The sequence below is a fragment of the Buceros rhinoceros genome, unplaced genomic scaffold (genome assembly GCF_000710305.1).
Source record: "Buceros rhinoceros silvestris isolate BGI_N320 unplaced genomic scaffold, ASM71030v1 scaffold334, whole genome shotgun sequence".
In the NCBI taxonomy this organism is placed as follows: Eukaryota; Metazoa; Chordata; class Aves; order Bucerotiformes; family Bucerotidae; genus Buceros; species Buceros rhinoceros.
Window position 1 is genome coordinate 1 of NW_010409796.1, and position 11270 is coordinate 11270.

Here is an 11270-nt window from a genome sequence, read left to right on the forward strand (position 1 = left end):
TGTCCCGCATTTCCTGGAGCTATATAGGAGTCTTTTTGTTTAATAACAGGATCTTGTTGAACACAACCTTGGTACATCATTATGGTGACATGCAAAAGAAACTCATCCCTCCATTTGCAGCTTTATAAGGTGACAAAAGAAATCCTTAATAAGCCACGAGTATCATAAAAAGTGTTTCACACCTGCCCCCCTCCTTCCCACACTTTGTTGGCAGCCCAGCAGTGTACTGAATTTAACACCCGTTTACCTGCGGTGAGCCGATATTTTCAGAGGATCAATGCTTAACAGCAGGACTGTGCCACAGTTCATTGTAAACCACCACGCGAGTGGGTTCAGCCTGTGAAGGGATTTTTTTCCAAGGTACTACAGCAAGAAAGCGAGAATCCAGGTGTCCTGGCTCTTCTGTGAGCAACCTGAAGGGCAGAGCCTCTGCTAACAAGAGGGTTAATGTCAGTTGTCATTCTTTGTGGGGATTTATTGCCGACAGCAGCATCACAATTCTGCCTAGTAAGGTAAAGCTAATTCCAGACTGTAGCCTTTGCAAAAATATGGCAAAGAGAGAGGGATTTCAGGAAACATTTAAATAAGTGAAGTACCTGGCACAATGGAGACTGGCAGCTCTATCTAGAGCACTTCATTTTCTCTCTCTCTCTCTCTTTTTTTTTTTTCAGATTTGTCTTCCATTTGTTTCTCCAGTCCCTCTGTTTATTTCAGCAGTTCCTGATACAGGGACGGTGTGTTAGCACACCTCAATATTGAACAATTTATGCCTGTTTTTAGTTATACATCATTTCAGGCTGTGATCATAAATTGTTCAATCACAAGGTTTAGTCAAATCTTGCATTCTTCCCTGATGTCTTTTCCCAAGGGTGTTGAAATTTCGATTGTTCAAAGTGCAAATATGCTTTAGCAATCCCTTCCAAGAACCATTTATCAGAAATCCTAAGGAGGTAATATATAAAAGTGGGATAGGAAACCCGCACATTAAATGGGATTTACTAGCCAAAGCCTTTGGAACTGCTTTCCTGTGAATGACTGGAATGGAGCAGAACAAAGTCAATTACTGACTGTAATTAAGGAGTGGATGCATTTAAACTGTAGAGAGCAGTAGCAGTCTTCTTGAAACTGTCTAGTTACTCCAAAGATTAGTCTGAGGAAAGAAAGAAAAGGACTTGAACTGTGTCTTACAGAAAGTATATTCTAAAGGAATTCTCTTCCCTCCGTTCTGTGATCTGTTTTTACAGATTTGCTCATAAACCACTGATGATAAATGATTATCAAAATAACACTGTCGGACAAAGAAACTTTATTTTCTGTGTTTTGAACTGTATTTTGCTTTGGTCTTGTTAGCAATGGAGTGTCTCTTTTGCATATCATACAGTGCAAATGTTTATGCAGTGCTGAGTACTTGTATTTTAATAAAGCCCGAATTTACTGAACGGAAGACTGAGCTACGTTGTGTCCTTTTTAAGCCTTCGAAATACAGTGATTCTAATTATATATGTTGCTCTTACTTTGAAAACATTATTCCGTTTTGTAATTTTAGTAATGATTTGTTTATACTGGGAGAGAGGCTTAGATTGAATTGTTGCCTGTGTTTAGTCTAATTCGTATCTGCACGTATACATTAATAAATTGTGATAGGATATCATACATTTTGAACCCAGACCTTGCTGGGTGAGCCGGGCGCAGAACCGGAGGTCAGTTCTTTCAACTGCTCACCTTAAGTTGAATTTTGACTTCTTGGGTTTTTTTTTTTCTTTCACTAAAAGGAACAGCGAGTGTGTGAGCAGTGATTAACATCATTGCTGTGGACTAATAAAGCAATTAAAATTTCCCTAATAACTAAACACTCCCATGAGCACGGGGAACAATGGGGTGGCTGGAGGTCCGCTCCTGACGGGTGTGGATGGGACGGGATGAACATCTGCAGCGGGGCAGCCTCCGAGCCCGTGCTGGGGGACCATTCCCACACTCTCCGCAGTGCTCTCACAGGATGTCTCCGCTGGAGCTGCTGTGCCGACAGGATTTTCCTTAATGCTGATGACTTTGGAAACCTTCCTTACAGGCATTTCCTCAATAAAGGGAGAGTTATAGAACAATTAATAAAACATTAAGCTGTTTTGTATTTCCCCCCGCCCTGTAGTATTTCAGTTTCCAGAAAGACATGGGGAGTACCCAGGCTGGTGAGGATCTGTTGGGTTTTTTATGTTTTAGTAAAAACTCTTGACATGGGGCAAATGCAGTGAAACAGCAGCACTTCAGGTTGAGGGATTTACATAAATTTGCTGCGCCAGGTATTAATGGCTTCGTTCTGCTTTTCCTCACACTTTGGTCAAAAAGAAATCTCTGTTCTCCACTGCATTCAGCCATTCCCTCAAAAAATACCCGAAAAGATTTTGGCCTCAAATAATACCATGCCCCAAGGAGCATCAAAATGTGCAGACTAAACCTACATCCCCAAACCCCTGAAATCCAAGCGTGCGATTCCCGCAAGCGGATGCTACTGAGTGTTGCACAAGCAACTCTGAACTACAAAATAAGACAAGAACTTTGGTGTCAGAGCTGGCGGGAGCTGAGCTGGTTTGCAGCATGGGCAGGACGAACGCCTGCCCCTTGGAAACCATGGTGGAGATGTAACCCTCCATTCACCTGCCTGCAAACACGCAGAACTGCTGTGTCCCGGGTCCTGCTCCATGGCCATGTGCTCCAGGCTCTGCTGAATAACCTCGGGGCAAAGCTGTGCCTCAGTTTTCTCCTCTGTGAAATGGTCGTTTTGACCTGCTCTCTAATCTACCTGGAGATCCTGCCCTGGTGAAAAGCTGTGTATATACGTACATATGTAAAGAAACCCAGTGATGTATTAATTATTATCATGGTGGTTTACAGAAGTTCAGACCAACAGAATATACATGCATATTTCCACCAAATATTGTTAGGCAGTGAAACATCGTTGTCAGGGGATTGAATATTCTTTTGATAAATATTCCCAGTGAGTGGGTCAAAAATGTAAATCGGCTTCTATTCTGACAAACTGGGGATTTTTTTCCATGATAAATGGGCTCCTAATTACCCTGCTACAGCCATCTTTGATGGTAATTTTTTTTTAATGTGAAAAAGAGTGACATTATTAATTTTACCAAAATGCTTGGAAGTGGACTCTGGAATCACAGGTATATAATAAATGTATGAATTCAAGAATGGAGGAACCAGATATGAAAATACTAATACAAAATAGAAATGGAAAGGTAAAAGAACAGGAATTAGATCTTGTGTTGCATTCATGTCTTTTCAGGTTGCCTTGATTTACATTCGAACTGCGTCCTGTACCATCGAGTTTCCCGGCTTTTCTGAACTTTTGTCACATTCCCGTTGTTTGTGACTATTTGTGTTTGGTGGTTGCATTGCTGAGACAATATCTCGTTTGTTGTCACAGTTTTCAGACAGAGGTTCAAAACTCCTCGGTAGCTCAGGACTCCAGGAGATAACTCTTGGGACAAAGGGAAAGTATTTGGGTGTGGGGGAGAGAAAAGGGAAGAAAACCATCCGTCCCGGCGTGTGCTTTACTTACTTACCTGTGTGTGCTCCTGCCCTCCCCAGATCACAACAGTGTCAGGAAACGAGTTCCTCCTCCAGTCGGATATCGACTTTCTCATATTGGATTGGTTCCACGCTATCAAAAATGCGATTGACAGATTGGTATGTATTTGTTTTGGCTGTTACCTTTATTAATTAAGATGTACCAATTCCAACTTCATTTGCTTAGGCATCTCTGCAGGTTCTAGGCAGTCAGCAGCTAGCTAGACATTCCTTTCTCTGAAGGGTATAAAAATATGTATGCAAATCCACCAAAAAATGTCAGATAAACAAGGCTGGTGAACAAAAATGTCATTCGATTCTTGCCTCGAAACGAAACGCTACATTTATTTCTCTGAAATAACAAGGACATTGGTTTGCTGAGGGTTGTAAAAGCACACAAGCACTTAATAACTAATGAATTTTTGCATTTTCTGTTTATGCAGCCTACAGTATATAATCTTCAATAGAACTATTAATACATTTGAGCCTTTTATGAATTTTTGTATTACTTATTCACAAGAATAACACTAGCAAATAATATTCCTTTGTAACTGATTGCTGTTATTCTCCCAGGAAGGCTGGGGTTTTTCTACTAGAAGTAAGCGGGGCTGCATTTTATTAAAACCGTTTTTAATTACCAAACTAAACTCAGCTGTAGCTTTTTCTTTCTTTTTTGCCACTCTCAGTACAAATTCCAAACGTCTTCCTCCTATCCCGGCCTGATCCAAGAACATTTTCTTTTACTGATTTTCCTTGCTCACTGCAGAATTGGATGAGAGGAAAATGTCCCCATTTCTTGCATTTTCCAGGGGTTTTGCTGCGATGGCATTGGCAGAGTGGGCAGAGGCAGCCTCTTTGAAAGGGTTAACCTGCACACGGCTACTGTTTCCTTAAAGAGCTACAAACGTTATATTACCCTGAGGCTATAATCAGCCAAGGAAAGTTTGATCTGATGATGTATGTCTTCATATTGTGCATTTCATTGGGCATGTGACGATATTGATATCCGACTGAAGGTTTTGGGGTGGAGTTTCCCACAGAGACTCTGAATAATTTTTTTCCTATGTTATTCAGCTAAACTTCTAATAGATCCGATTATTTTTTTTTTTTTAATGTAACTAAATTTATATTGTGGCATCAGCAGCTCTGAGTATGCAGTGAACCACAGCAGCAGTGGCTGGTGGGACACGACCTGTAAATGGTTACGGTACCCGAGGGCAGGGCATGTCCCAGCAGCGGAGGTTTGTCTCTGCTCTGTGCGCAGGACAGGATGCCACCACGGAGCACTCAGTGACCGTTTCATAAGTGCTATTTAATTCAGTTTTAAAACTCTGAATGAGTGTGTAAAGCCTTGTGGCTTTCCAGGCTGCTGGGATGGTTCAGTCTCACCTGACCCAATGCCGTGGGAAGAGATGTGTGATCAGCCAAAACATCTCCTTTCCTTTTTTTCCCCCCTTCTTTTCTCCACTGTAGTTCCCTAATTCTCACTTCGAATGCCAGTGGACTAGAGCAAGAGGAAAGCCCCCCCTCTTCCCAAAGCTTAGACCAGCAGAATCCAACCTAAAGCTTGTGAGGGAGTTTGAAACAATTGCGTTTGCAAGAATATTTACTGGAACTCTCTAAACCAGAAAGGCAATTTAAACAACCTTCCTCTCTGCAAGCGTTTGGAAGTAGCTTACAATGTGGAAATAATTTTGGTCTCTAAAGCCTAAAGTCGGCCTTTTGTTTTCCTCACTTTAATGGGAATTTATCTCCGAAATTAAGATCAGTCTGTCAGGGCCATAAAAGCTCTGCATATGACAAATTTTGCTTTGCACTTTCCTTAAATTATATACTCGCTGCCTCACTTGCTGTGTGTGTGTCTGTTAGCTTCTGGTTCTGTCCTGGCATTCTGTAAGCTCTTGCTTCATTCCCACAAATAATAATTTTATTAAAAGCATACACATATGTATAAATATATATTCTTTTCCCAGTCAAAGGAGCGGAGTTGTACATCGAGAAATTTGGAGTTCAAACTCAGAAGATCCTCCAGCATCGAATTACTGAATAGCTTAGACACTGAATCCAAAGAACCAAAGCCTGAACACAGAAAATCTTTAAGTAAGACTTTTTTCTTTTCTGATTGTTTTACTTTTTTTCTTCCATTCCTTTTTAAATAAGTCTGCCATTACAGGGAAAGATAATTTTTATTACATACAGAATGTAAGGAAGATCACTGAGAATTTTAAAGCTGGATGTGTTCTGTGCTGATATACATAACTTGCATTTAAGTAAAGACAGTTACTAGCTCCACACTTTTAAAGGGTGACATTCTCTCCTAAGCAAAATAAATTTGTTTAGGAGCAAAGATATTTATTCAAGCCATTTATATTTAGAAATAAGCAACACGAGTCCTATGTTAATGGTCTGTTGCAGTTGCTTTGTTTCCATTTTAGTAAAATACCTCAAATAGCCAGAGTAATTTTGTCTGTTGTATATTTACTCACTGAATTGCTGAAAGACCTGACGTATCCTCTGTAGCCGACATTCAGTGGTGCACCTACAATTGTATACAAGGTGAATTCCAGGGATCGGGGTTGGTTTTTGTCTGTGTGATTAGCAAAGAAAGTGATCTCAAACTAGCAGGGATGTGCTCTACTCCACTGAGAGTTTGCCAGTTTGTGCCGAGATGCTCATGCTAGTGTGGGCAGTAGGAGCTGGGGGTGACCCTGAATCACTCAGCATTTTCACCCCCTCTTTTGAATCTTTGTTTTTCTTCTTTCTTTGGTGGGAGATTCACACACTGCTGCTAATGTAAGCACCGTGACAGCTTTAGACCCACGTGCTGGTTCGAGATACCTATAGGTACCAAAGTGCTGGGTGGGAATTTGCCTGCACGCATTTCAGGGCAGGATCAAAGCCTTTGATGTTAAGAAAAGCATTAAAAAGACCCAAAATAGCTATTTTTAATGAGAATTATCCACACGATCATGAATATATGCACACATGCTTGTGCCCGTGTACACACAGCTACAGAGATTCATTCAATAGTCTCTTTTTGCAGACCAAAGCTGCTTGTTGTTGTTGTTTTCCTATTATCTTGGAGATTTGGTTTTGGGGTTTTTTTGAGGTTTTTCTTACTGTTATAAAATATAAAGTAGCCTGAACACAGCTTGTGAAAAATTGTCCCAATATCTTTGTACTGTGTGTTACGTTGCATTTCTCAGAGGGAAGAAAAATAAGACTGAGAGCGTGGTAAGTTTTGAGGGCCTGATTCTGCTCTTATTGTAGCTCACAGCAAAATGCCCATAATCTGTCTCAGCACTCGGGGAATTTTTATTTATTTATTTAGACTTCTCACATATCTTTAAATGATAATTTGTCAGACAAAACAGAAAAAGTGAATATGAGCAGTGACAGAGACATAGTCTACGTTCCTTTTCAAACCTTAGAGAATCCCACACAACCTCCGTTTTGTTAAAGGCTATTTAAACTATTAAAAAAATGTGAAAATATCTGCTGTGAAATCCCTCTGAATCGACGCCTGCATTTAAATACTGTAGATTGGATTGCTTCTAAAATATGTATTCAGAACTTTTTTTTTGGCCCCTTGAGATCAAGCAATTATGTGGAATTAGAAAAAATCATATTATTCAGTTACTTATTAGTAGTCTAAGCACAAACTGTATTGTCAGTTTTCTGCCTTTGGCTTTCTGTGCCCTTAATGTTCACACAAGTATCGTAGCCAGAATTATCGGCAGCCAGAGCCAAAATTGCTTTAAAAAGGCATGAGAACTGGTAATGACACATTGTTAGCAGTTAACAGGTGGTCGTTTCATTGTCCAGTTTGACTGCGGAGCACAGAGAAGATATGTGCAATATCTGCAAGTGTGTTCATAAAGTTCGTACAAAGTTTAGCAGTTTTATCATTTTAGAGTGCTCTTCTATTATTGACTGCTGCCAACGTCGATTCCAAACAAAGGAGATTTTTTTAGGTGGCTTTAAATCCCTCCCGTTTCACATAGAAGATGAGTAACTGATGTGTTAGCAGGCCACCCCCTCCTCCCCCTGATAATCTTTAATGAAATACCCAGACAGTCCAGACTATTTGTATTTACCTTCTCTGCATTTTAAGGGCTGCAAAATAATGCCCAGGTTTAAATCTGCTGCTTCTGTCATCGGGGTTTTTCAGCAGCACAGGTATCTTCTACCCAAAGTATTCTAGTAATTTACTCTTTCATTTAAACCTGAGGAGACTGGCTCTAGAGACTTAGTAGCAGCAATTTGGGTTTAGTGTTTAATCCTAGTTGCTTCTGCTTAGACTACAAGGACAAATGGTAATTCTCAGTTATGCTTTTTGAGCTGTAGACACTGATTTCATTGAAAATTGGGCTTAAATTGCCAGGCTCGATTTCCAAAGTTCGCAGAACGTCCGTCGTCTTGGTCACGCAGCTTTTCAGTGGCTTCTCATCCGGTTTGGACTGAACTCATGCTCTAATTGAAGTTTTCGTGAACTAAGAAGAAACCGAGTATGGCCTTGGGGAGCGTTACCAAAATATGCAAAACTGTGATCCTGCTCTCAAATACATGGAAAGAGATTGGTCTTTATTTTACGATGCCAACTATTTTGCAGATTAATTTATGCCGCTAATGCTGGGTCAGAAAGAACATGTTTTTTTCACCCCAGCAACCTCCCCCCTTAGAAGAGGTATACACTTGGCGCAAGGAAGCCGCCTTGCAGCACCGCTCCTTTTTATGCAAGTACGCGTTGTTCTAAACCGATAATTTTTAAAATTAGTGGCAGACTTCATAATTTCCAAGTAATTTAGTTATCATTCAGACTGTAGGTTTTTGGGTGTTTTTTTCTCCTAAGGTTGCCAAAAAACCCTCCTAATTAGCAGCAATTATAATTGGGTCTGCTGGTAGGTGGTCTGCCACGTTAATTTTATACCACATGAAACCAGGCACCTGCGTTAGACTGCAAGTAGAGATGCTGTGGCGGTGCCTGGGAGGTAGGGAGAGGATCTGTGCATCACAAGGTTCCCAGAAATAGTTCAGCTCTCCAAAACCCAGGAGACCTTTCTGGACTACAGGAGCTGTCAGGAAAGTCATGTTGCGAGCAATGAAACCAACTCCACGCTCTCCCCTAAGCTCAGCATCACTTTTCTATCCATGGTCGCTTTGTGGTTTGCAGTTTGGTTCATCTGGGATCATTTGGGTCATCTTTGCAACCGTGAGGGAATTCTGTCACTCAGGAGTGACCTCTTGTGGAAGAGCCTGGGCTGGAGTCGCTATCGATTGTCGGAAGGGATCAATTCCCCTTCTACTCCCCCTTTTCCGGATGGAAACAAACGGCTTCGCAGTAGGAAGAGTGCCCTTTGGCTACCGTATCAATCTGAGGGCTGCTCTTGTCAAAATGCGCAATCACAAGCTTGATAATGCAATCCATTCCCCAAGCACTATATTTCCAACCTGTTCTCCATCATTTCCTTATGGCGTCACATTTACTCAGTTCATCACATTCTTATTAATATTTTAGGTTTCCTTGAAAGTGATGGAATTCTATTTTTATTACAAAAGCAACAAGAATAAATACTAATTGTTGTCAGTTATTTCCTTATGTAGTGGGAACAGTAATTTGTTCCTCAGCTTTAGGTTGCCAAAGCAAAATAATTAAATATTTTAGACATTTAAAAAATCTGTGATATTAGATAAATGCAATTTGATCTCCTTGTTTGCCACATAAAAGCTGGAACTGCCTGAATTGATAAAATTGAATTGCATTATTTTTATTGTTTCTACTCGCATGTTTTTCTTATCTTCAAGACCACTTTACTGAAAATCCGGTTAGTTGTGCAACCCTGCAACAGATCCTGGAAAATTTCCTCCATATTTGAATTCTAGCTTGAGGTGCCACGACTAGACAGCAAAATTTAAAAATACATATAAAAATATCTCTGTGTGTATATATATGTGTGTAAAAAGGAAATTCTTGGTGGGCTGTGAAGTGTTATTGCTGTTCATGATCCCTCGGGTGTCTCAGAAGGGGTAGTTGGCTATCTGGGCGTCATTGTGCTGGACACAATGCGACACCGCAGTAAGACGATTCCAGCTCTCAGCCCGAATGAGGACAAGTTGCAACAGGTGGAAAAAGCGGACAAAAGCAGGGGGTGGAAGAAGAAGTTGACAGCAAAGCCGACATGTCATGCATATTAAACAGCAGGCTTGGGATTCCTTTCTGCTCCTTGTTCTGATTGGGGTCTCAGCCCCGGCACTCTGGCCACTCGCCAACTCAAACAGTGATTTTTTTTCCTTACCTAAATTCCTCTTGCACTTTCAACTGGGAGCGATGGGTCTTTTTAGTCCCAAAGGGTGATGAATCGCTCTGGGATGCCACAGCCCTCGCGCGCTTCTCTGGGGAATGCCCACGGGGCAGTGTCTGGAATGTACCTCCTAACATCTTTTTAATCAAGATAAAAATAATAACCTCTGGATCATAATTTTGATTTGCCTTCAGAGGTATTTGCTACAAAGTCGTCTAGGATGTGAAAACTGCTTTGGTTTCTTGAAAGATGCGGTTCAAGTCAGGCACCCTGTCCTTACTATTCAGCCAAGGACTGTGTGTGCTCTAAAATTGCCCAAAGTTGCTTTTTCGCTTCACTCACTTTTCTGTACTTCAAGAAGGGTGAATTTTGGAACTCAAAGCATGGCATGTAAATATTCCCAATTACTAAATCATCCAGAATCATCTCTGAATTTTGTGAGATAATTAAGACTGTGCAATGAGTGGAGGGGAAAAAAGCGGCAGCAGAAATCCATTTTGGTCTCTCAATGGACGTGATGGAAGAAGTGGAGTATTCAGTGGAGCTTTAACCCTTTCTAGCTCCATGTGGTTCTTATTTCTTCCCTGGCAAAAGCTTCTTTTGAGGGCTTGTTCGAGGGTTCAAAGTTTGTCCCTGCACACAGCTGGATATTTCCGTGGCTTATCCCACCTTGCTGAGGCTCTTGTTTCATTGTAGAGGGGAGGGGATGGTTATCAGGACATAAACACATGTAGTTGCACGACTTCAGCTATGTAACAGCAGCAGGAAAAAAAGCCAAAACCTTATTTTGTTGAAAGCATCGTTTAGAGATCCTAGAAAAAGGCCGCCTAATTACAGGCAGTGCTGAGTGAGGAGCCGGTGTGATTCTTTTCCCTCTTTCCAACACGTGAAGAGGTTGGTAGGTTGGGAAAGCGTATCTTGGGATGCAGGGACAGGTTTTACTGGCTCAGCCAAACGTGTCGAGGGCCAGATCCTGTGGTAGCTAAGGGAATCCTCCCCCCACATAGGGTTACTTCTGTGATAAGGGGGCTAATTAGAGCAGCAGAAGTAGGAAATCACTCAATTTCTTTGTTAGCTCTGATGAGGTCTGAATTCTTTCCCCTTCCCAGCCCATTTGTTTTAGTTAGATGTGAAGTTCAAAACCAAATGGATGCTGTTTCGGGGGGATTATTACATGACAGTGTTAGCGTTATGTATAGGTCAGTTTTATTGCTTTTAATAAAACCAAGAAATACGAAGCATTAATGTACGTTAGTGCAGCATTACCGCTGACAACGATTAAAACAGAAAGCACAATGAAAATTACATGCAAAGACGCAGTTTCCTACCGCAATGTTAATTTTGTCACTCTGCAGCTTGTATGTTTGTGGCATTCAGTTTTATTGCATC

The 11270-nt window shown here is 41.1% G+C and overlaps 1 protein-coding gene across 1 annotated transcript in view; it reads left to right on the forward strand.

Annotated features, from left to right (window-relative positions):
- Positions 1 to 3600: 3600 nt before the first annotated feature.
- LOC104492742 (rho GTPase-activating protein 15) overlaps positions 3601 to 11270 on the forward strand; it is a gene marked incomplete at both ends in the record, with an annotated part of 101565 nt that continues 93895 nt past the window's right edge. Inside the window, 2 exons of the mRNA XM_010135332.1 lie at positions 3601 to 3699; positions 5553 to 5679. Of these exons, the coding sequence (XP_010133634.1) occupies positions 3601 to 3699; positions 5553 to 5679 (226 nt within the window). The remainder of the gene's footprint in view (positions 3700 to 5552; positions 5680 to 11270) is intronic.